At 31.3% G+C, this 27,101-nt stretch overlaps 1 protein-coding gene and 3 pseudogenes across 3 annotated transcripts; 1 reads left to right on the forward strand and 3 right to left on the reverse strand.

Moving 5' to 3' along the window:
- The first annotated feature begins 3,631 nt into the window (after window positions 1-3,631).
- Window positions 3,632-6,091, forward strand: LOC149892880 (uncharacterized; annotated as a pseudogene). Its single transcript, XR_016448847.1, has 2 exons — window positions 3,632-4,099; window positions 4,207-6,091. The product of XR_016448847.1 is annotated as an uncharacterized LOC149892880 (transcript).
- A 1,028-nt stretch (window positions 6,092-7,119) lies between these two features.
- LOC149892881 (uncharacterized) lies at window positions 7,120-9,366 on the reverse strand (annotated as a pseudogene). The gene is made up of 2 exons (XR_016452894.1): window positions 9,179-9,366; window positions 7,120-8,815 (listed from the first exon to the last, which is right to left on the reverse strand). The product of XR_016452894.1 is annotated as an uncharacterized LOC149892881 (transcript).
- A 10,853-nt stretch (window positions 9,367-20,219) lies between these two features.
- On the reverse strand, window positions 20,220-21,899 carry LOC149892882 (uncharacterized; annotated as a pseudogene).
- Window positions 21,900-25,866: 3,967 nt separating this feature from the next.
- Window positions 25,867-26,981, reverse strand: LOC149892883 (uncharacterized). Its single transcript, XM_090082308.1, has 4 exons — window positions 26,867-26,981; window positions 26,691-26,805; window positions 26,503-26,594; window positions 25,867-26,315 (listed from the first exon to the last, which is right to left on the reverse strand). Exons 1-4 carry the CDS (start codon window positions 26,979-26,981, stop codon window positions 25,867-25,869), a joined length of 771 nt encoding a protein of 256 aa, XP_089938434.1.
- Between the last annotated feature and the right edge of the window lie 120 nt (window positions 26,982-27,101).

Genomic DNA, 27,101 nt, shown 5'->3' on the forward strand with positions numbered 1-27,101 from the left:
GGGAGAAAGTTTTTGATATTTTCTAAAAGTAAAAATTGTTTAGAGCTTTAGCTTTTATTTCTAAAGAAATAAAAACTTATTCTTTAAATAAATTTATATTTAAAGAATATATTTAGAAAAAAATTTATAAAATAATGCGTATTTCAAAAGTTATTATTACTAACTAAAATTAATAACTCATTTTCTCCCAACTTTCAAAATTGGAACAAAACAATTCTAACTTCGCGATATATATATATATATATATATATATATATATATATATATATATATATATATATATATATATATATATATATATATATATATATATATATATATATATATATATATATATATATATATATTAGGTTGATGACTTTTATACAACCTCGTTTCCCTGTATCATAGTTTGATGAACTTTCATTTAAGATTAAATAAAATATTACATTCAAGACGATTTGATAAAAAAACCTCACGCACAAATTGATTTTAAGAATTTTATTTATTAGCTTTTTGGCCAAATTTTTGAAGTCACTGTAAGCAGATACAAAATTGAACACAAGCTGTAGAGTCACATGCATACAGCATTATATAGGATCATCAAACGCACAAGGAAGTCAAATATTCACGATAATGTCATTAGAGAGGATGAATCTCAGTGGGAGGTTGTCCTTATTGCGGCAGGAGTCGTGCATTTCTTGCATAACTTTGATGGCACGCTCGCAGCACTGGTTGCTTCGGGCAATATTGATTGGAGAGTCATATGTTTTCCAGTGGGTTTTCAAGCAATTGAGAGCTTTTGGGTAGTTATTCAGAGCTTCAGATAGTTCTTCAAAATCTTCAACGCGGAACAATTGATTGCTGAACCAATGGTCAGCCCATGAGTAAGAAATGAATGAACAGATTTTACGCAACCTGATCCGGGTTTCTGGCATTAGAACAAACGCAAGAAGGGCTAGAATGGCACGAGAGTTCCAGCGTGCATTGCTGATGTTTGGGATCTGTTTGAAATTCACGAAGGGGGTCTCATTTCTCTCAGTCAAGTGACGGAAGACACGAGTGAGGTGGTAGAGAAACTTCATGTCATCTCTCCAGCCGCCTGTTTCCTTAATCTCAGTTTTACCGTTGCTGAAAGCTACTTTCAATTTATCGTAATTGCTCATCAAACCCTGCACAAAGAAATACTCGATGTTTGGTGATTTAGTCGACCCATGGAGCTCATCGTCCATGACAACGCGAAGAACGCGGTCTAGTACATGGTGCTGGCAACTGATGAACTTAGGTTTGGGGTGACCTTTCTCTTCAAACATTTGCTGCAGCCGAACAACAACGCCTGTCTTCTTGCCGGTATTCAAATTTGTTGTGTCGGCAACAATCATCACAACTGATCCCCACAGTGTGAACTCCTCTAACACATCCTGGAGTCCTTCTGCGATTGTTTGAGCTTTCCCATCTTTCAATTTTAGCGCAGTCAGCTTAATTTCTTTAGATTCATTCTTGAGGACCACGGTCTGATATTCAAAGCCCTCAATGTGTTTGCCGTCAAAGTGTATGCTCCACTTCTCCAGATGAAGCGTGCTCACCAATTGTTTCTTCACCAGAGCAGCTCTCGTATAGATAGCCTTGTGGATTGCTGATTGACATGGGGTTGGGATTTCAATGCCCTCACCAGAAAGCTGGCGGCACACCACTGCTGCTCCGTGGGACGACAGCTTTGAGCATGTAACAAGACGTCTTGTAATGCCTGTTGGGTTATGCTTCCTTTTGCTCGTTGATGCTGCATTTTCATCCTCCCAAGGACTGTTTGCACTATTCTCGGATGAGTCCGTGCTACTTTCGGAACAATCAGGTAGCGCTAAGCTGGTAAGTGTGGACACAGTCGCTTCCATTGCCCTCTTTCGCTTGGATGGGTGGATGGTATTGAGACTAGCAGGTTTGCTAGACGAGTAACCAACGTGACCTTTGCTCTCAATTTGGAGTTTGTAGATGTTTTCATCCTCTTTGCAAAACCATTCGCCTTTCATCTTGGCCATGTCAAACAGCTCATTCAATGAATCAAAGTCTTGTTTTTTTCTGCAGCGCTCGTAGTCTTTCAGAAGTTTTGCTAGTTTTGCACAAATGGCTTGATCAGATACATGCGGGAAGTTCAACGTTTTGCTCCATAGGTCTTTAAGCTCTACAGCAATTAAACCGATCCTCTCTCTCCGTTCTTTGGCAGTGGATTCAAGAAATTTGAAGCGTCCAATGACGTGGTTTTTCAGGGGCATGCGACTCCGTTCGCTCAAGGGTGTTTCATAAATTGCCACGTTACCTCTTCTTGGTGGGGCTTGAAACTGGACTAAGTTCTTTGTCCAGGTTTCCTTGTTCTTCTCCGTATTAGAAGAGCTCTTCTTGAACGACATGTTATCTTCTACTCAGCAACTGAAATAGGAAAGGCCTTAGAGTCAATATTATTTACGTAACAAATTAAAGAAACTGTTATTAAGTTTTCTATTGAACTGATATTGTTAATATATTTTATTTCAAAAGAAGCAAATAACGATTATAGAAAATGAAAAAGGCAGATACTAATAAAATATTATATGCTCAATTATAATTTGCGAAAGAGTTAAATGTAACTTACCAAATAATACAAGGATCTCTTTATACTTAAACTATAGAGAATGCGCAGTAATTAAAATAAGGCAATAATAATGTTGACACCAATTTAAGATAATTAAAACTCAACTACCCGCTTTGAACACTTCGTTTATATACCAGTTTATAGCAAACTGCAAAACAGCTGAAGAAAGTTTTAGAACTCTACAGAAGCTTCCCGAACAATTACGTTACCGTGACGTCACTTTCCTGGCTGACGGCGCACAGAGATTTACGATGTTCTGGAAAACTCTATACATTTCTCTGCTACATAAATAATTGCACAAGTCGGTTTAATGACTTAAGTTATATACAGGATATATATATATATATATATATATATATATATATATATATATATATATATATATATATATATATATATATTATATATATATATATTAGGGGTAGTCATTTTGAGGGAATTTTTGAAAACGAAGTACATACCCAGCTAAAGTTGGAGCAAATATGCTAAAACTTAGTCAAAATTTTTTTTAGGTCAATTGGGTGACTTTTAAGTCCCCCTCAAGACTAAAGTTGTTAAGAAATTGTACTTCAAAAAAGGAAAAATAGGGTATGTTCAGAGTGTTTGAGGGGGATCTAAGTGAAAAAATTATTTCCGTTTTTTTTTTTTTTTTTGTTATTTGTTATCTATATTTTCATTTTAAAAGGGTACGTCATCATGTATTTTACATATTTTTGGTTAAAACGATATTTACGAAAGGAAAAAATGAAAATTGTACGTTACGCAAGAGGTTATGAAAATCGGCAACGATAAAAAAATTCTTATAAAATAATGCCGAAGAAAATGTGCTGAAGATGCTGCACTCTATTTTTAAGTCACTAAGAGTTTTTATAAACAAGCTGTACCTGAAATTGCGTTGCATTATTTTATTTTTGTAAATAACTTTCGTATTTACTTGATTGTTATTACTAAATCAATATTTTATTTTTTATGTTAAAAAATAAAATATTGATTTTTTTTTCTTATGGTCTTCAACTCCCTACTGGAATGGATATTCTTCAAGACATTGCCTACAGAAGATCACTACTTCCTCATAATGTTAAGAAGTCAACAATTTTATCATGCCCTCCTAACAAGATTCAGGGTTACAAGAGATGTGAAGTAGATGATTGTGAATGCATTTTAGGCTTAGTTAAAAGACCATGGCTTAAAGCGGGATTTCAAGTAATGTCAGATAAAAATATTATCAAGAACCTAATGAAGATGGACAAGAAGTATTCAGATTTGAGTAGAAATAAATACAGAGGAACAGCTAGAGACAAGGTTAATCAAGGGGAGTTCACTTCATTTTTGAAAAAGCTGTTTTGGATTGGTTCTACAGATTTAAAGAACCAAATTAGGAAGGATAAAAAACGCTCAGATAAAGATAAGCACGATGATTTAACTTTTTTGGAAGACCAGGAAGGACTGAGACGTTTTAGTTTGGGATCAGAAGATAGAAAATTTAGCAAAAAGGTTTTATGTTGTTTTTAGTGGGTTAATTTGACCTTTTTTATTAAAATTTGCTAATTCAACATACATTATTTGTTAAAACACATACACTATGTTAAAACAAATTTTAGGTTTCTGAAGGTATGAGGAAGAGGACAAGACTAGAAGATGAATCTCCTAAGATTGATGCTACCTCAGAATTAGACTTGAGTTTCACTGACACTAGCGCTGATTCTGATTCAGAATTTGAACCCGAAGTTTGGAATCATAGAAGAGCAGATGATCATAACATTACTGCCAAAGTCCCTAAGAATATTTTTGATGGAAATGTATCTATCATAGCTACTGCAAACGATATCTCCCCCAATGTATTACAAAAAGTAACTGGAGCAATTCTTCAAGATTGTGGAGTTGATATCGCAAAATGCAAAGCCAGTGCTTCAACAGCATTAAGGAAGATGAAAAAAACTGCCAAGGATACTGCAGAAATTGCTAAATTAGATATAAAGAAGGCCGTGGAAAAAAGCCGTTTTCCCTGTATAATTCATTTTGACGGAAAGACTTTTTTTGAAATGAATCATGGAAAAAGAATGAAGAATGAAAGATTAGCTGTACTCGTTAACATTGAGGGGGTATCACATCTTCTTGGAGTACCTGCCTTGCCGTCTTCTTCAGGTGAAGATATGTATATAGGAATCATGAAAATACTAGAAGAATATGACCTCATTTCAAAAGTATGCGGAGTATGCTTTGATACAACTTCAAGTAATACTGGGTCTAAGAAAGGATCACTTATTAGGATTGCAAGAGAGGTAGACAAATACCTTCTTCTACTAGCATGTAGGCATCATATCGTTGAGCTTAGAATGGTTCATTTCTGTGAAGCAGTGATAAAAGAGAATAGCGTAGGGCCTGAAAATCCTTTATTCGTAAAGTTCAAACATATGTTTGAGAACCCTAAATTCAAATACGACAAAAATAACCTGACCTCTTTTGATTGGAAAACCGTGGAAGGAACAGTTTTGAAGGAAGCTGCAACGAAAACTTTAGATTACTGTGAGACTTATATTACTAAGAAACGCAATATGAGGAATGACCGAAGAGAGTTGGCTGAACTAACCATGCAGTATTTATCCCCTTCTGCACATTTCAAATTAAAGAAAACTGGAGCTGTTCATCATGCTAGGTTTTTAGGCAAGAGTTTATACTACCTTAAACTTCAGCTTTTGTGCAAGCAATTGACATTTGTGCAAGAAAATGATAATCTACGCGAAGATTTGAAACTCATCTGCGAGTTCATTGTATGTTTTTACACAAGGTGGTACCTTCAAGCACATAAAGCGATTCAATCTCCTGCGTCTGATCTTGATGCAATCTTTCAGATGAATGAGTATAAGAAAGTTTGCTCCAATCCGGAGGCAGTAGATGCTGTGTTAGCATCTCTTTATAAGCATACATGGTATCTTGATTCAACGATTATTCCCTTGGCTCTTTTGGATAAAAATATTTCTATGGATAAAAAAACAGCCATTGCAGATGCTTTGCTTTCCTTCCTAATGCCGGATCCAGATTTTTTTAAACATAGAAGCAAAGATCGAATAGACGAGATTAATATCATAAACAATATGAAGGTACCAACCCTCTCTCTCTTGGTTAATGAGTTTTCATATTTAATTTTTTCAATAATAGGGTTGGATAATCAGAGAGTTAGAGACTGGTTATCACTTCCACCCCAATATTGGCACACCCAGTCCTCGTTTAAGAATTTTGAAAACTTTGCCAAAATGTTAATTGTTGTCAATGATCATTCTGAACGAGCAATCGGAATGATGCAGCAGTTTGTGCAAATATACGAAAATGAAGATGACAAGCAGAACAGACTTTTAACTGTCGACAAAGTGAGGTCAACTTTCAAGGTTTTTGGTGTGGGAAAAAGTAATATTACAAAAAAAAAGCTATCAGAAAGCCTGATGTCACTCTCTAAACTGAAGAAAAGGAAATTGTAGACTTAGGAAATTGTTGTTCATTTTAAAATACTTATTTCAATTAATACATAATTTTTGTTTTGGTAGTATTTGTAAAGATTTTTATTTAATGGTAAATTACTTGTTTAGTTCAAAGTAGTTTGTTTTTTTGGTTGATTTAAGCGGGAATTTTTCCGGCTGTTGATCTGAATGAATTTTAAGTATGAAAATACATAATTTGCTGGTTTCATGACCTCTTGCGTAACGTAAAATTTTCATTTTTTCCTTTCGTAAATATCGTTTTAACCAAAAATATGTAAAATACATGATGACGTACCCTTTTAAAATGAAAATATAGATAACAAATAACAAAAAAAAAAAAAAAAACGGAAATAATTTTTTCACTTAGATCCCCCTCAAACACTCTGAAAATACCCTATTTTTCCTTTTTTGAAGTACAATTTCTTAACAACTTTAGTCTTGAGGGGGACTTAAAAGTCACCCGATTGACCTAAAAAAAATTTTGACTAAGTTTTAGCATATTTGCTCCAACTTTAGCTGGGTATGTACTTCGTTTTCAAAAATTCCCTCAAAATGACTACCCCAAATATATATATATATATATATATATATATATATATATATATATATATATATATATATATATATATATATATATATATATATATATATAGGGGAGAGTTGCCTTAATTGGAACACTTTAGGAAAAAATATTTATTAACCAAAGATGGCTTAACTATGAAAACATTTATGAATTAAATAATATAGATATACAACCCTACTATGCTTTTATTAATGATTCGACTCTATTGATCGCACCCTTATTGGATATAAACTTTGATTTTTCAAGGCACCATTTTGTTCCAATAAAGGCAACTGGTCTCCTTGAATGGAACACATATATTCTTTAATTAGAACAGTTCTAATATTTGAATAAATTACAGCTTTAAAACTTATGGCTCAAAGGAAAAATTAACTGATTAGCTTTTTAATAAAAGATATTTAAAAGATATAATAACAAATAAAAATTACAAGAAATATTTAATCCTCTTTTCGCAATTCATAAGTCTTTTTTTCTTGCAGCTTCTGCACTTGGGATGGTAGTGGTGATATGTGGTGTGCTGTGGTGGCGATGGTGATTTTATTTGATGTGCTCAATTTCATTTGGTCCATGGTGATTGAGTCAAGTGCTACTTTGCTTTCCTCTGGTTTTTGCAATAGTTTGGCAGTTATTGGATTTAGTGTGAGCTTTTTTTTTGTAGATTTTTTAATTTGTTTGGAAGCTATTTGATTTAGTGTGTGCTTTTGATTTCTTGGTGTAATTTCTAGAGCACGTCTATATAGGGAGCTTGTAAGATCAACCGCCTGAGTTGTTCGTGATCTTCTTTTTTTGTTTTTTACTTCAAGTGAAACCACTGGCAAAAGAGACAAAGTTGAAACTGAAACATGACATTTTAGTTTTTCTTCACTTGATTTATCTGTAGATAGTTTTGTCATCCCATCTATACTTTCAGATGACTGAAGATTGTTTGAAGGACCAACATCAGTAAATGAAGAGGCTGTAAAATCAGAATCAGTGAATACATTTATGTCCAAAGGCCACAACCCACTAGCCTGAAATCCTTTCATAGCAATTCTCAATGATGCTGCCTGACTATATGCGTCACCAAATAATTCTGCAACTTGCCAAGTTGTTACTGGTTGTGATATATGTGACCGCATCCATTTTCGCATAGCTTCATCATAGTATGTACCAAGTGGTCCAAAGAACGCAACGTCTAATGGTTGCAGTCTGTGTGTAGTATGGGGAGGTAGTGATACCATACGCACTCCAGAATTTCCTGCTAGATATATCGCTGCCAAATTTTTTGAATGTGTAACATGACCATCAAGTATCAACAAAACTTTTGATTGTTTTGAAGGTTTAACAACTTTAATGAAATGATTGAGCTAATCTAAAAAACCTTCATTTGACATCCATCCTTTCTCTTGAGTACTAAATACAGTTCCTGGAGGTGCACCATTTGTTATTTCTGGCTTCATTCTTTTGCGTTTATATATTAACATTGGTGGAACATAAAATCCTGCTGCAGATACACAAACTACAGCTGTTACTGAATTTCCTCGTTCACTACTAGTCATAATTCCAACTCGTTTTTTTGCCCCTTGCACTAATAATTTTTATCTGACCATCTTGTACTGTTGATAAACTAGTTTCATCCTTATTATAAAGTCTGTCTGGAGTTAACTTTTCTTCCATGTATAACTTTGAAAGTAAATTAAAGAAAGATTGCACTCGCTCTTTATTAAAACCCTGTGCACGTGCAATTGATGTTGATTCAGGCCCACGAAGCGACAGTTGTGGGTGCCTTTGCATAAATGCATAATACCACTTTTTTCCTGCCATTCGTGTTTGTTTGTTAAAATTATGTGTGATGTTGTTAGCTTCCGCAATATCAAATGCTAGACGACGAAGATCATCAATCCTTAATCCAAAGTACATCGATTCTAATAATAAACAGTGATCAGCTAGTTCTGTTTCAATTTCATTAGGTAAGGTGGTAAGTCGACCATAAAATTTCACATTTGCAACAGCAACTTTGTTTTTTTCATTTATATGCCTTGACAAAGTTGCTTTTGGAATACAAAATTCATAAGCGGCTTCATTTAAGCTGAGTTCTCCTTGTTTTATTGCTTCAACAGCCTTTTTCAAGTTTTCTACTTTCCATTTTCCATATTTTCGTGGTGTTTGCATCTAAAATAAAACCAAATTACTATGAAGATACATAAGGAGAGTTTTATAATCTTATTACAGGCTTATTTTTTCATATATTTATTTGTTATTCATATATGATTAAGTTAATTATATACTCATTATATAATGATTATTTTTCATCATTTTTGTTTAGTTAATCATTAACTATATAAATAAAAATCTATATAAACTATATAAAGTTTGCAACTTTATATATTAACTTCTATATACAGTAAAAAACTTATGCTGGGTATATACTTTATGTTGTCTTACAAGTTTATCCGTTAAATAGAAATGTAAAACTTTTGTAAAACTTTTACATTTTATTTTTTACTAAAAGATAAAAGAAAAATCATTTCATACTTTAAAGCAAGACTAAATACCAATTCCAAAAAAGCAACAAATGTCTAACAATAATACTATGTCTATAAAAGAAATTCGCTTTAAAAAATATTATACAGTCGGACTAATGAAATTTTCTGATAATTCGGACGTCAAGTAGCGTGTTATGAGATGACATCGTTTCAATTACGGCAACTTTTGAAGTTCCATTCTGGACAACATAGGACCATGGTGTTGTAGCAAAATATTTACATACAAGTAACAACTTACGATATAAGCTCTTAATATCACATAGACTTGAAACCCTTTAAATTTAAAATTTAAAAAAAATTATCATCAAACTCAATATCGTTAAGCTTCTGTAATCGTTTAAATGCAACGATAAAATTAGATCGCAAAAATATTTTTCTTTAAAAAAAAGTAATTTTATTCACATACGTACAGTTTTTAAGTTTAAATACTAGAAGTTTCAAAAAATAAAGAAAATTATTTTCTTCACAAGAAAAAATATTCATGAAAGTAGAATAAGTTCCAGTTTCTAAATAAAGTTAAGTGTTTCAATTAAGGAGCTGTTCCAATTTCGGCAACTCTCCCCTTTTGTAAATAAAATTACATAAAATCCTAAAATGCCTTCATAAATAATATTTCAAAGTGGTTTGTGCGTGACCTTTTTCAATATTTTAATGGAATAAACGTCATTTTAGTCATTAGTAGGCAAAAGTTCATTCATTCGTGCTACAGGAAATAATGTTTGAGAAAAAAATTCAAAAAGTCATCACCCTAATATATATATATATATATATATATATATATATATATATATATATATACATATATGCATGTATGGTTTACTTTCCACAGTTTTTATAAAGAATTTTACTCTGTGTACAGCATACAAAATTATTACATTTATCACAAGTACTTAGAACTTTTTTATCAAGTGATCTAACACAGAGCAAACATCTACCTCATTTTCTTTTCACACCAAAAATAATTGTTTTTGGTGACCAAACAATAAAGAGTAGATTTATCGTGTTCGAGCAGGTAAAAAATCTGTAGGAATTTTTTTTTATTTTTGCGCATTGTTCCATCTAGACATAATTATTTCTCCAAAAGTTCTTGTGCAAGTGTTACTGTTGTGAAAAAGTTGTCCAGTTTAACATTTCTTCCAGATCCTTTTATTATGACTTCAACTAGATCATGTACTACTCGTTGCCCTTGATTTCCTTCTGTGCCATCCCCTTGAACACCACCATTATAAATTTGTGCATTCACGACTTTGCCGGAACTAGAATTACACAATAACCATAGCTTTAACCCATATTTAGCTCGTTTGGGTTTTTTATATTGTCTAGAGGAACAACGTCCACGAAATGGAACCAGCTGTTAACCAACAGTAACATTTTCATATGGCCTAAAACTATTTGAAAGTGTTTTTACCCAAATGTCAAAAACCTCACGAATAGGTGCAAATTTGTAATTGCTGCGTTTTAGTAATCGAGTTGCTTTGACGTCAAAGCTCAAAACTCTTGAAATGGTATGAATATGCTCACAACGCAACTTTTTAGAATTGTTTAGTCTTTGTTTTTGCCATATTTCATTACTTTTTAGGCAGTTATAAAAATTTGTTGTTTGCTAACTTCCACTTCAGTTTCAACTATTTCATTAGTTTTAATTGGACTTATTTACCCTGCTCTATCATTATGTATATTTCCTCTTTCTAATACCTGATTTGTATAACATATTTTACTATTTGTACCATAAATGCTGCAAGTGCCTCTAACTCCACCACGAGTTCTACATCTTCTAGCTCCTAATACTGGTGTTGACTTATTCTCAACTTATGAAATTGAAAGAGTATCTACTTGAAAATCAGCATCATCTGATAACTTAGTATATTCTAAGCTGTCTGTTGTTACTTCAACAACTTCTTCTTCCTCTTCATCATCATCAGATGCTAACTCTTCTTCACTTGATGGATCTCTATCAAGTGATGCAAACAATAGTTCCTGAGCCTGTTCAGCAGTGTATCCAATACAAACTCTTTTTTTATTTTCAGCCATAAGTTCTAACATTTGTTATGAAATCTAAATTTAACTAATTTATCTAAAAATATCAAAGAAAAAGATTGAGTTGCAAATAAAAAAATAAAACCAATTTTTAAAAGCATAAGTTATGAAAAACAATTACGTTTATAAGAAAAACTATGTTGGGGTCCATATGGACCCCAACATCATTGATGTATATTTTGAAAATAACTAAAAAAAAGAAGCAATGTTCGAAAAATATTTTTTTGGTCTTTGTACATCATCTGATATTTAACAGATACATAAAATTTTGAAAAAAAATACTAACTACATAAATATATAATGCAAAAACAAACTACTCGTGGGGTCCGTTTGGACCCCAACATAAAAGTTGGGTTAAAACTTTCCACGCAGGACGTCTTTCTGTATTTCCAAACTAAATAAAATAAAGACGTTCGGATGGGACGTCTTTAAGACGTCTTAAGGTCGTCCGTGTGCCCACTGGGTTTTAACCCTTTCATGCTCCAATTATTTTCCCATAACAAAAAAAAAATCCAAAGTTTATGTTTTTGAACATCATTTATGCCAATATGACATTAAAAAAAAAAAAAAAAATAGCAAAAAATTATGTGAAGATGTCATTTGAATTTGTTGTTATAGAACAACACTGCCCGCCCATGGGTATTTTTAATTAACAAACAGTTTTGAGTTTTAGCAATGTTGATTCTGCACTACATTTGTTAAAACAGTTATAAAACTAAAATAACAAAACAGTCAAAGAGGGATTTTAACAACAGTCAAAGAGGGATGCTGACAAATAACAAAAAATAACTGGTAGTTGATTAAAACATTAAAAACTATTGGCTGACTCCATTAAACTAGTTAAAAAAATTTCTTTTTTAAAAGACGCAGGCTTGTCAACCATTTTAATACATTGAATAAAAGTAAAACCATTTCCATACTGCCTATAATAACTTTCTTTGTGTATTGTACATGATTAAGAAATTTATTTGCTGAAGCCATTTTATTATTAATACTTTCATCATTAGAATTTTCATCTACACTAAACTCTGATTCTGGGCAAGTAAAATCACTGTACATGCACAAATCTTTTTCTATATTTTTACTCTCGAGATCACTATTATTATTATCACTACCAACATCACTATAGTCAAAATCTCTGACAAAAGCGTCTTCAAAAACTAACTTTGTTATAACTTAATGTATGTGTTTAGAATAATAAAAATTTTTTAAAAAAGCCATCATTTATTTTACTTTAAGTTCTGAAAATAAATAAGTTGCATCAAATTACACACACACATATATATAATATATATTTATGTGTGTATATAAGCATGTACTAAGTAAACCCAGTAAATAATATAGCATTGTAATCAATTTAACCATAAGTAACATATATAATTACATTCACAGTAATATCATATTTACTAAAAAAACAAAAATAAGAATAATGATATTATAAATGATAATTTGTAATATCATTATTCTTAATTTTAATCTTTAAAGTTATTTTAACAATCAAATGATAAAAAATAATTTAATTAAAAAATCTTATCGCATAAAACAATATTAATAATGGACGGGATTTTGTACCATTGAAGCGCAGTGTTGTTCCACAACAATAAATTAATTTTGTTTATTAGATCAAAAAGGTAGAAATAAACAAAAATATAAATGAATAGTAAGAACAGTACAATGTTAAACTAAAGGATTAACAGTTTTTCCTTGTTGGCTGGATCTGAGTTTTGTTTTTCTCGTTTGACTAGACGTAAAATTTGTTTCTAATCTATATAAGTTTATGCTGTGTTGATATGAAATTCTAAAAGCCAAAATGAGAAAATAAACTGAGTTATTAGTCCTTCTGCTGCAACATTCCATGACTTTTCAACAACTGACTTACATGGACTTCCAGAAAACTTGGAAAAACTATTTATTTCTCTTCATAAGTTTGGACAATTTCATTATTATTGTTAACTTCTGGAGATTAGAATAGTCTGAATCAATAGAGTGGATTGCATTATATGGGTAGTTATACACTATACATATGCTTTTGACTCACTTGGGAGGTTAAAAAAAGATGACCTATAACCATATTTACACAAAACACTTCTAGATGAATCTGTTTATTCATTTTTTCCAATGGTTTCCCTCAGTAACAGTTTTCAGTTTTGAAATTCTGAACAGCACCGTTTATTGATTACTGTGAATAAAATAGAGGCCTTAAAAAAAACAAGCTGTCTTGCTTTGCTCACTTTTCCAAAGTAGCTTCGGTAAGTGGTATTTTTTATTGGTTTATACTTTTTTCTACCATTTTAAACGTATTCTAAAATCTCGAGGAACGAAAATAATCTATTTACTTACTACAAATCTATTCAAATCTATTCTGTAAACCACTTCTTCTTTCATCAATTTCGCTAGAAAAATCTTCCATTCCTCTTATCAAATTTGCATTAAACAATATTAAACTTTTTAACTCTAGAACTGCTAAATTATTCAAATGTATTTATTATTATATACTCTGATTCTCTTTAATTTCAATCTTTAACATATGTCATTAGTAACATACAACCTCATATTACTGTTAAATGATATTTTAAATGTTCCACACTCACTCTCTGAATTAAAAAAAAAAATTAGCCGTCTGTAGCAATATACTAAAAGATACACCTTCAAGAATTGCACTAGTTTGGGCTTGGTTCTTATTGCAAATAGAGATGTGGTGTTTCCCGTTTAATTGAAGGTATGAATAGTTAGAATGACAAGTTTTTTACATATGACCTTATTTTAAACAGATAAAACATCTCTTTTGATGTTTTAGAATTTCGTTTCTTGAGTCTAAATTTTTAATCTTTAAAAAATTATATGCTAATGTTTTTCTGAACAATATGCACATTGTGAAATTATTTGTTCTGGTGGTCTTTTGTTTTGTCTATAAAGACCTGATGTTAAGATGTTATTTTCATCTTTTCTATAATTATGGGAATAATTTTGTTGCTCAATTTTGTATAAAACAACAACTTATAGCTGTTTGTTAATTCCTATCCTTAAAGAAAAACTACCCGATGAGTTTATAATTTTAATTTCTAGAAATCTTGTGGGAGAGTTATGGACTTTTAAAATATCTCAATAAGCAATTTCAAGATAAGGACTGTTGTGCCGTAAGTCTTTATTTCTGTTTTTAGGGATATAAAATTTTGTACACAGCACTCTTTATCCTTATAAAGTTTACATATGTCTTCTGGATCATTGAAGTCTTTGATTTTAGTAATTTTTGATTAAAAATACATTTGTGTTGGAACAAAAATGTGTGCATTCTCATATCTGTTAGTCAAGAAGTCACTTGTCTCAATAATTTTTTGAACTAAGTGAAAGTCCTGAAAAAGTAGCCAATGTTTGTTGAGATGAACATTTTATCGATATTCTAAACAATTTATATCACACAAACCTTCATGGCTATGAATTGATAAACTATATTGGTTCTAGTAACCCTGCCAATCTACATTCGACTCCCATTAAAGACTGAAAATTTCAACTTAGGTTTTAGACCGTTAGATTCATTTAAACTTTTAACACAATCTTTATCTAAATCACATATATTTTCACTATTTAGTTTTAATATCCAACAGCCATCAACTCTTGATAAAACTCAACTACCCGTGCACTCTCCGAAATATTATTTTGAATTTCCTTATATCTATATTATTTAGTGTTTCTTCATTAATAAGTGTCTCCAGGGTTTGCTTCTTGCTATTTTTCTGCCTAATACGGTTGCCAATTTTAAATATACACTACAGCTCAAAATAAAATCAAATTTTAGTCACAACCCAATTAATCTTATAAAGCATTGTTATTTGCTTCAAAAGTTAATTGCTGATCCTATGAAAACATTCCAATCAAATCACAAATAACTTACTCAACTTACTTCAATGTTCAACAATTCGTTAGCTCTTCATAGTTTTTCATCGGGCGTCATGTAAAATCTCTACGGCTGAAAATAATCTATTTACTTTGGAAAAACGATATATTTAACCGGCACAAAAGATGAAGAGGAAAGCATGCTACTTCACTAAAAGAATGTGTTGTAAAAAGGGGTCTGTAGAGAACAACCCGCCAAATCATGAACAATAATTGAATTATGAGTGTCACTTTTAGCAAGTATTTTTGATGCAATAAAGCATTAGTTAATTATCCCCGTAAAATGTAACAGAGTGGGTCATGTTACGGGCAAGAGTGGGGCCTTGATTAAGAGCAGTCGGAGTGAAAATACTTTTTTTACAATAATAAACGTGTATTAACAAAATTCTCAATTTTGAAAAGAAAATGAATAGATAAGAATGTCAAACTTCTCAGCATGATATTCTCATGCTGTCCACTTATTAACTTGAAAAATAATGTTTCTTCTTTAACGTCTTTCAAAAGGTTGGTTTTTTAAAAATACCATCTGCAGAAATCTTCTATAGAGCTGAATTACAAGCAAATACATCAAAAAATATCAAGATATTGTTTTGATTGATCTTACTTCCATCAGAAGAAAAAAAACAAAGTTGTTTACAAGCAAAGTTAGCCGTGGCTAAGAAAATGCATTTATATTTTTCTAGAGTGTTAAAATGCCACTGATATTTGAACTAAAAATTGTTTGGTGATGAAATTGACAATATATCCTTCTCATTTTATGTGTTCTACTTTAATTGTTTTAAATACTTAAATCTTATTCAATAAATACCACAGAGGAACATGAAAGAATAAATGAAACTTGTTTAGGTTAAGCTACTGCAGAAAGTTGTTGTCAACATTCTAATTAGCATAGCCTTTGAATTTGTTGGAGGATGTTTCGAAACTTGTGCTTTATAAGGCGCCGCAATTGTTCGATGAACGTTTTTTACAAATAACTAATTGCAATAATCGCATTTTGAAAGAATATTTGTTTTTGAAAATGGTGTAAATAGAAAAACATTGTTCATTAAAAAGCTATTGGAACAGGGATCATCTGTTTTCTATTGGTTTGACAAAAAGTAATAAGTTTCCAAACCCCCAGAGCGATTAATTCCTTTTGTCGTCATCAGAGTTTTAATCGGTGCTTTATAAATCTATTTATTTCGTCTTTTTCAAATACTTGCTTGGTGCAAATCTTGAATATTAATCAGTTTTAAAAAGTTAGTGCAAAGCTCTCAAAAGGTAAGGAACTTTTTTTAAAAAATTTATTTTAATAAATAAACAAGGTTATGTTTTTAGCAAGACCGAGTCCTAAAATAGAAACTTGATTCAATCTTGTTCTTCGGTCTATTTTTTTCAAGTTTTTAAAATTTAATATTTGTTAAACCATTTGCGATTGCGTTTGTTAATGTTTTCCGACGATTTTCGTTCTATACCTCACTGTAAAAGTTATTTAAGTTACTTAAATTCTTTTACCCCTATACATAAATTTTAACAATTAAAACTTGAAATTTTTGCTAAAGAAAATGAGGTTTGCGATCAGGGGAGGATTGGACTATAGGGACACTGGGACTTGTCCCGGTGAGCGGATTTTGAAATCCTTGTAACTAAAATGTAAAAATGATAATAGACGAATATATATCAACAAAAATTCAAAAACTAGTTTTAGCTTCACTAGATGAATCTATTGCTTAAATAAAATGGAGATAGTCGCTCTTATATAATTATATAAATGTACTTTGTGAACTATATATATATATATATATATATATATATATATATATATATATATATATATATATATATATATATATATATATATATATATATATATATATATATATATATATGATTATTATTTGATGCAATAAATATTTTGTTTTTGATTATTCCTTTCTTGTAGAAGTCAATAAAATTTATGATTAAACATAAAAAAAACATCAGTGTTTTAAATCTCATCATTGCAAAGTTTTTAATTCTCTATATTATCGAAATAAAAAATCAGAAAATAAAATCAGAAAACTGGTCTCTGACCAGTTTGTATTCCCAATCTGCCCCTGCTTGCGATACAGATTATTTAAACGTTTACCTCAGAGGGGCAAACATCGATGCGACTTTGTGTTTTCTACATTTGAATGATGCTTTTCTTCTTAAAGAAGATCATCACAAGGTTTTGATTTTACTTTAGCTATACTTTACCAAGCAGAATTTCTGATTTTTCCAAAAGGTTGATACAAAATTTTAGTAGAATCATTTAATGCTTAACATTAGTAAAAAAGAACAATAAACGAATCGCATTTCTTACATTAAACGCATCAAATAATTCATTGATGAAATCAAAAATACCATTAATATTTCGGTATGGCTTAGCCCTTTCGAGCTGACTCTCAAATAGGAAAGTTGTTCATAAACTGGGGATCGGAAGAGATATGAAATTTACGTCAAAATTAATTTGTGAAAATTTAGCGTATTGAGAGATAAGCCAATCCAATAAATTTGCGTGGTGGTGGTTTCGGGATGTCTTTTTCTGAGCCAAATTACCCTAAGTGTGCCATATATAACACATTTATAGCAACTACTAATTAACAATTACATTTTTTAGCGGCTTTAACTTTTGTATTAATAGAGTAAATAATTTATTAGCAATTGATTCACTTAACAGTGACATAAAATGTTAACGGTCTGATCTTCAAATTATAAGTTTTCATAAATATTCGGTATTACTTGTGATCACCTTCGAAATCAAATTTGGTGCGTAGGGAAGTTTTCTTCACAACGGAAGAATTGTAAAAAGAAGAAATCAGGAATTAAAGATCCAAATAGAAGATCAACTAACCGTCCAAAGTGAAGTATCAGCATTAAACAGGAAGAAAATGATTTTAAAATCTAAGTTTACGCACACTAAACATCAAATTATTCAGCTTCTTGGAGACGGTGAACCCACATGCAAAAACGAATTAAACGGCTCGGCTCAACAATTAACAAGGACACAAAACGAAACTCTTGAGGTAATGGTTGGTTTATCAAACAGTTACGTGTTTCTGGAATCAAAAAAAAAATTAGAAAAACTCAATCATGAAGTTGAAAGAATAAATGGCAAATTCGCGGAAGCGATAGAACATGTAAATAGATGGATATTGTGCAATGGAATTGAAAGATTTAGTTTTAAACAAAGGATGGATCAAAAGCCTACACTGACAACGGAAAAGCAACAACTTGATCAATGGTCGAGTATTCAAATATTGAAGGACGAAGAAAAAGATAATAGCGAATATGCATCAATCTAATCTACACATAGCCTGCATACAAAAAAAAGTTTAACTTATTATTTAGATGAAAGTACTTCAAAATTCGGACAGAATTTATGAAAATAACTAACACGCGTCTCTATACAAATGTTCAAAGGCGATAAAAAGAGCAACGAAAATTGGAAAGCTTCATTCAATGCATGTATCGACCAAGCTCCAGTCACAGCTAAATTTAAATTACTTTTATTACGTGAATACTTTCGTGGCGATGCATAAAAAGCAATTGAAAGAATTGGGCATTTATCGTTTGCGTATGAAGCTGCGAAAGAAAGATTTAAAAGAAAATATGGCGGAACGAGGAGAAAAGTCCTCATGTATTTAGATGAATAGAACAGCTTTAGGGAAAACCAACCAAAGGATGTGGAAAAAATTTGCCGACTTGTTTAATGTGGCAGTATCAAACTTAAAAGAAGCAAATAGAACTGCAAAAAAAAGGTTTCAGAGATGATGTTAAAAAGATGTAAACGTAGGGTGAATGAATATAGATTAAACAAAAATGTTGAAACTCTAAAACAGTTAGTTGTTGAAGAAGCAGATTTTTCAAATAGCAGCAACAAAGACCCATGGCTTAAAAAAAGGAACTGGTAACAAACCGTTTGAAAGAAATTTATACTTTACTGACAATGACCGATAAAAGGAAGCAAATTGGATAAATTTTTTGTTTACATATACGATCATAAAATATGAGTGCCCGACATTTGACAATAAAGTTATTGACGAAAGATGGAAGCCAAGAAAAGTAAACTCTGCTTTAAAAGCCTAAATTCTAATCATTTGTCAAAGAAATGCAGGAATACAAGAATTTGTAGGATTGACGGCTGTACAGATCCTCACAATTGCTTGCTAAAAAAGTAGAAACGTCTAAATGAAAGATTTTCTCAAGAATCCAAGAAAAATCACATGATTAAAGAAAATTGTCATACATGGAACATCCAGCTACATTCAAAACACGTTATGAGCTGAATATACTTTTGAACAATTCCGGTTATTCTTTGCAATTGAACTTAAAAGGTTTCAGTTAATGCATTGCTTGACGATGAAAGCATTTAGACGTTTTTGAACTCTGATGAAGCGGCTGAGTTGTCACTGCAGGGTAAAAGAGTAAAAGTTACTATAAACATAATAAATGTAAAAGTTGATTCATTCGAAAATATTCTGGTGGATTTCCAGCTTGAATCATTGAATGCAAAAACAACTGTAACAATGGAAGTCTTTACACTAAATAATGTAACTTGAATACAATTGGTGATTTTATACAGTCAGTTTATGATTTACAAGCCATAAATTTTGTATATATTTTTTGTTACACAGATAAAATAATCTTAAATTGCGCAGGGGTGATTGAAGAGGTTTGTTATTTTTTGAATTGTGAACTGCAATACAATTTTACAAAGAAAAAAATGAAAAAAAAAAATATCTTTTCTCACATTATTAAACATGTTTTAATAACACTTTTTTTCAATTATCAGGTTTGAATAGTGTTATCAGAAATCAGTGCCCCTACAAACTGCCTCCTCGCCCATGTGAAGGATATAACCAACTATCTGTAATTAACTTTACAAAATTATATATTATTGTTAAAAAAAACCATTTCTAGTTATCTTTTTTTCAAAATTTTTGTTTATACCATTAATATAGACAATGCATAATAATGTTGTTGATAATAAAAAACATTTGTATATGATAATTCGTTTCATCTTTTTATTAATAAGATAAGAGTAAAATCTTCTAGTGTATTTGGCGTCAAGCTCAGGTAACGTGGCAATAGTATCACTAACTAGTTACCAATGCATATGCGCTGTTCATTGGTGTTACATAAGTTTTTAAACCGCTTAATTGAAGTGAAAAATGATATGAGCGAGCTCCTTTGACAGCAAGAACATTCTTAAACCGTTTGGCAAGCACTTCATGTGCAACAGCAGCTGTTTCGGTTTCAGAAATGTAGAAGAATCTGAAAACAAGCGAACAAATCATTGCTCTTTTTACAAATATGTATTAAGTAAGGTCTTATTTTAAGGAATCCTTTTCTATACTCTTTGACTTTTTATAACTAAACATATTAACTTATTTTCATTTTTTTTGGTAAAAGCTCTTTATGATATAGGATGCAAAACATCAATTATTTGAAAAAAAGATCCTAACCCAAATGTACATTATTTTTGACAATGGCATGCTATGAACCTGATGTTTTTAAACTTTTCTTTATCTATTGAAAAAATCTCCTTAAGCGCCAAAATTTGATTACCAAACAGCCTTTGATGGGATAGGTTATAAGTAACTCTTTTCATTATACCACCTATTCTATGACATGCACTTTTTCCATGTGCAGTCCCGAAAAAATTCCAAACTGCTTTTAGTCCATGTCATTTTCATGAAAACACCAGTTTTTCAAATGAAACCAATTTTTAACCTATTTTTAACCTATTTTCATACTGGCTGCTTGCACCATCGGTGAAATAATTCATCTTTTGAACTTGTGGATATTGCTCCTTTAGAATCGGTATGATTTCGGAAACATAACTTAAAACTGCCTCAGTATTGTGAATTAGATAGTCAGATATTACACAATAGCATTTGCTTTCTGGTGATTGGAATCCATTTAAAGATCGCACAAATATGACAAATGGATGAAGAGTTGCTTGATTTCCGGAAAAGTGTGATGACTGAACTTCATCTTGTATAATAAATGACAAATTTTCAACAAAATCCATTTACATAATTAATTTATTTGGCTACATGATTTCTTAGAGCTGCTTTAAAAAGCATGTCTTAGATTTGCTGACATTATGATGTTTTGCGAGGTTATTTAACTTGTCTGTTAGTTCTCCTAGAAAATAATCAGGACTTTTAGTTATAGTTTCTAAGGAGCATCTATTAGTCTTCTAGAAGATAATCAGGACTTTTAGTTATAGTTTCTAAGGAGCATCTATTAGTCTTTTTAAATTCTCTTTTTTCCATTACACTTCTAACACTCATGAAATATAACATGGTTTATTTTCTAATTGGTATACAGCTAAGGCCACTATATTTTTTGACTTTAATTTATTTTTTAATGATTTAATCATAAGATTTGGGTTTTGATTGTCAATACAAACACAGAATGTGAGTGCCAGATTTTCCAGCAATAATACAACGCTGTAGCCTTAAAAAAGCAAATAAGATCAATCCCACCTTTACTTTACTATCAGATTTTTATTCTTCTAATTATTTCTTGATAAGTTCTGAAAGATTGCATAGTATGAGTCGCTTCTGAATGTGCTGTCTACCATCAACTGTCTTTATGATAGCATTATTCTTTGCTCCTGGCAATAACCCGGTTTTATTATCATCCTAATACAAGTTGACGATATGATTTACAACTTCAGTGGTCATTTTTTTGGAATATCTTATGTCTGTTGATCTCTCACCAAGAATTCCTTTAACATCCCACAAACCTCTAGTTTGCTTCAACATATATTGAGTTGTTTTAAATTCATTTATTCTTTCCTAAATAAGCCAATGGACCAGGACTCTATTGAGCAATTTTAACTTTTGTGAAATATTGATCTCATTATGAAAGTTTGGTGATATGTAATCTGGGTCATGATTTTTGTCAACTTCTTCAGCACTCTTGATTTTTCTTACACAACCAAAACAAACTTTTTTCCCAGGATTTAAACTAGAGTTTAGCTAATTATGCTCCAGAGTGACAATTGTCAGATTTTCTATTACAATCTTTGAATGAAATGAGAAAGGGTCACAGTATGATTTATGGTATGTTGAATAATAATAAACAATTCGTATAGCATGAATAAATATAGAAACATAAATAGTTATGTTTCTATATTTATTCATAGTACATATAATTTCTAATAATTAGTATTTCTATTTAGAAATTGATCAAAATATACGGAATCTTATAATGGAGAAAGTGACAGATTGGAAGAGATTTGTGCGTCTTACTTTTAATGATGATGAGGTTGCCATAATTGATCATACAGATCATGATATAGTAGATGAAAAGTCTAAAATGTAAACTTATCTAACGAAGCTTTTTCAATGCCACCCAAATGAATATACTACTTATATACAGGAAGCTCTAAAAGTTATGGAAAGGAATGATTTTCTTCATGACTTAGCCTCTCTGAGTTCGTTTCTAACTTTTTTAAAAGTTTCGTTTTTTATTCTCTGCATGATCTCCACAAATAACTATTATTATTTCCTTTATTTAAATTTCAGATACAGAGCTGAATAAGAAAGGTATGCTAATTTAATTAAAACGCTTCTTTTTACTTTAATAAACGATGACGATTACGATGACAATGACAATACCATGACGACAAAATTATTAACAATAACTCTTATAATAATAAAAAATAAATAAAGAAGTGTTTTTTTTCTCACGTTTATTAGAATATAAGAAACGAAACATAAAAAATTTGCATTAAAAATTGACGAGTTTAGTGGTAGCTAAAGTGTTTAAAAATTAAAAAAAGTTAAGAAAATTAGCATAAATTCTCAATTTTTTTTAACTGTTCAGTATATATTACGGTAATCCTTCAGTAGATTGAAAAAGATTTTTTTTTGGTTTTTACATCTTCACTCTCCAACCCTGTTTTCTTTAATTTAAAAGATTTCTTGCGAAGGGAAGCTATAATCAGGAATTGTTTTGAATAGGCTAAAGCTGGTTAAGTTTAAATGTAATTTGAAATTATCAAAAAAATAATTTTGTAATATATTTGTAAGTTCTAATTATGTGAAATAAACGAGAAAATAGTATTGCTTCGTTCATATGACCCAGACACTCCATATAGTTGAAAAACTGTTGTAAAATACTTAAGTTAAGTTATAGTGCTGACACCTGAGGACATTGAATTTTGTAATTTTTTGAAAGAGTTGAGTCTAAAGCTTTATGCATATTTGATTCTAAGTCTGTGATCTGCCTTAATTAATTTATATTAACTGCTCACTTGACATTTTAAATTGTTAGCAGTTGGCATGTTTTGATGTATTTTGTTTTCTCAAAAGCTATTAGACAAGATAATTTGAGCCGTATACTACGTCAGAGTGCAGATCACTGTTTCATCAGTCATCATGTAATAGTAAATCAATTTGTTAAATGGATTAATTATTTATTCTTTTTTCATATGGAGAGATTTCACTACTCGCACTATTTACAGTTATTTAGTTTTTTGCGACATTAGTTCAGAAAACTAATTCAATTTGCTAACGTTGTTTAAAATGTATTACTGTGAAAAATGCAACATTAACGTTTTAACAAAGACTCAAGATTGCCAGCATATAAAGTTACTAATACTACCAGCTGGTAGTATTTTCTTTTCTTAACAGAGGTGTTAACTTATCTACGAAAAAGCCAATGGTTTAATGCCTAAGTTTTGATTGGACAAAAGAAATCCACCAAAAGGTATATAGTACTTCCAAGACTCCAAATTTAAGACTGCAAAATTTAGTGACAAAAAATACTTCTTTTCTTTACATTCTTACCATTCCAGACTCCTCCTTTGGGTGACAAATATCGACTACATGCAAGCAGAGAAGGGCTGCTCATGAGCCATGTGTTGTCAACAAAAGTGCAGAAAAAGGAGTCAAACATTTTAAAAGTAAAAAAATTTTTGACTATTAAGATGTGTTTTGCGTTACTCATATGCTTATCCGGTACTACAGACACAGTATATTTTCTGCTGTCATGGTATGTTTGAAGATGATTCTCAACCACTTGCAAGAGAATTATTGCCAGTCAACTGGTTGCTGTATTCCTGATTCAACTTGATGCAACTCCAATATCAGCATGATCATTTACTACTTTTAATGACTTGACTGTTTCCTTAGTTTGCCTAAAATAATCTCTGTCGTGCAACAACTTTGAATCGACTGCGTAATTCTTGTGGAAGTACCCTTGTTTGTAGCATGGTCGTTGACTTAACTGTAGCAAAAATTTCAGATTTCTTTTCTTTAAAGTAATCCAGAGCAACTGTAATTCTCTTGATCCTTATCTTTCCCTTTTTCATTCACAATCACAATCAGTCTATTGGTTGACAAACTGGCCTGACTGTCGAAGAAAGACAAGGTAATAAATCACAGTTTCTATTTTTCTTGTGGCTACTGTTAAACTGTTTTGCAATTCAGATGTAAGCAACTTGACTGTAGAATTTGCAAATAGTTTCATCTGCTGTTATTTGACAACCATTTTCTTATCTTTTTCAGATGTCCTTCTCTTCTTGGCAACGAGCTTTTCAGCTACCCCAGCCATTGACATTTTTCTTCTTTTTTCTTGGAGTGTTGGTAAGTAATCTTTACCTTGTTGCAAAATTGACATATTCAAAATATCTGCATGAATGACATCAAAAAGATAACTAAGTTGGAAAAAAAATCCAATACTCAAACCTTTTGAATAGGTAAAGATAATTTCTCTTGAAAAGATGTCATTCCTCAAATTTCTTCTCTAGTTTGGTTTAGCAGCTTTAATGTTCTCTCATCGGGCTTGCAGCCAAAACATTGATGTTTCAGTGATGGTATTAGCCAACAACAGTCTTTTCTTCAATATGAGATAGTGATGTAAAAAAAACCCATGAGGCGTACAAAATTACAGCAACTTCCTTCTTGATAAAACAGCTACAGGGTCTCCGAGAAATTAACAACTGGTTTTGAGATCCTGTTGCTTTTGCCATAGATGACATTTTTGATTAGAAATTGATCTAAAAAAAAAAAAAAAAAATAGGAAAGGCATTTTTATCCATCACTTGCTTTTTGGAATTACAATTTTTATCAGTAAAAACCAAATTTTTTTTTTTTGCTTTATAGCTAAAGAATGATTGTGATTGTGTTTAACCTACTTGCATCATGAAAAAAGCTTAGTTTTAGAAGAAAATAAGACATGAAACTGATTAAAAAATGATATTTATTGTAATAGTGTAATATCTTAGGTTAAGCATAGTATTAATTCAAGAAATAAATCCAGGAATTGTAAACTGTTATGATAAAAAGATTAAAAAATGATATATCCCCTCCCCTTCCCTTTCCCTTTCCCTCTCCCTCCTTCCCCCTTCCCCTACCTTTTTACCCTCTTCTTCCTCTTCCCCTTTCCCTTTTCCTTCCTTTCTCCTTGCCTCCCCCCCCCCCCCCCCATTCGCTTAAAATTCCTAATGAGTGGTGATGGCTATGCTTTAAGTTTATCTTTTTGTTAATTGACTGTCCTATTGAAGCACAAAATCATTTCATAATCTACGTTTTTGAGCTGAAAATTTAATTTTTATCATCTAGGTTGTGGGTTTTTAGTGCCAAAACAAATATTTCTTTAGATCAACCAATTTTACATCTCAACTTCTCCATTACTGATGGGATGATATGGAGTGGAATTACTTGTTGCTATTCCTTTCTGAGTCAGGTTAGGTTTTAGCTAATTAGATATGAATGACAAGCCTCAAATTTTCTTTACCTCTTCCGTGGAAAAAGGAAAGAACTGAGATTTAACAAAGTGAAGCATACGATTGACTCGTGGATGACATAAACAGTTATGTATATCGCTTAGGTTTGTTTGAGGTTGAGTTGTGGCACAAAAAGGACGCGTAAGTGCATCAGGGACTTCATTTTCACTTCCAGGACGATACGATATAGTATAGATAAACTCTGCTAACTCCATCCTCCAACACTGGTTCTTACTATTTTTAATCTTTGTTTTCTTTCGTTTATCAAACATAAAAGCTACAGAACGCTGATCAGTGATAAACTGGAATTGATTTTGTAACAATTCAATAATAGCCATTGCTTCTTTTTTTACTGCTGGGTAGTTAATTTCACTTTTGTTTAATGTCCGAGACATGAAAGCAACTGGGCGACCATTTTGTTTCAAGTTAGCTGATACAGCTACATCTGATGCATCACATTCAACAACAAAAGGTTAACTCTCATCAATAGAACTCAAAGTGGTAGAGTGAAGTTCCCTTTTTAGTAATTGAAATGCTTCAAATGCTTTACTGTAGATTGGGATGATTTAACATTAACTAAAGGTCGAACTTAGCGAAAGAAGGGATCCACTTTGAGTAATAAGAAAACATACCCAACCTTCGACGAAGTAATAAAACATTAGATGGAGGAGGTAGTAAATCTAAAGGACGTAATCGTTCAGTATCTGGTTTTATGTTGTTATGACTAATGCAAGAACCAAGAATATTTATCAAAGGAATTGAAATGACAGATTTTGATTCATTTAATGTTAAGCCCCAACGTTGTGACGCGCTTTAAAACTGTAGACAATTTTCATCATGATATGGCTGATCATAGCCACCAATTGTTATATTGTCAATGTATGGAAAAGTGTCATTTAACTTTTCTTCTTCAACAAATTTGTCCATCGATCTTTCTGAACAAAGACACACCTTTAGTAACTATAAATGGAATCCTGCAAAATTGGAACAATTTACCATTTGCCTCAAATACTGTATACTTTTTATCTGAATTTTTTATAGGAATTTGGTGGTAAGCATTTTTTAAGTCAAAGAGAGAGAATACTTTGTATTTTGCAAGCTCGTATATCATATCATCTGTTCTGAGGAGAGGATATGCATCTTATTCAGTGTAAAGGTTAACTATTTGAGAGTAATCAATGCAAAGTCTTTTTTTGTTTGATTTAGTAAGATCCTTAACAACCACTACCTG

This window comes from Hydra viridissima, unplaced genomic scaffold (assembly GCF_058129835.1).
Source record: "Hydra viridissima isolate aposymbiotic clone 2 unplaced genomic scaffold, HvirCarnegie_v1 scaffold_1, whole genome shotgun sequence".
NCBI classification, from domain to species: Eukaryota; Metazoa; Cnidaria; class Hydrozoa; order Anthoathecata; family Hydridae; genus Hydra; species Hydra viridissima.

Excerpts from the sequence above, each read along its gene's own strand:
- LOC149892883 (XM_090082308.1), bottom strand. The coding sequence starts at position 26,981 with ATGATATACGAGCTTGCAAAATACAAAGTATTCTCTCTCTTTGACTTA. Across the intron at positions 26,595-26,690 it reads CATGATGAAAATTGTCTACA|TCATAACAACATAAAACCAG; the intron begins GTTTTAAAGCGC and ends TTCTTGCATTAG. Across the intron at positions 26,316-26,502 it reads ATTACTTCGTCGAAGGTTGG|ATGTAGCTGTATCAGCTAAC; the intron begins GTATGTTTTCTT and ends GTGATGCATCAG.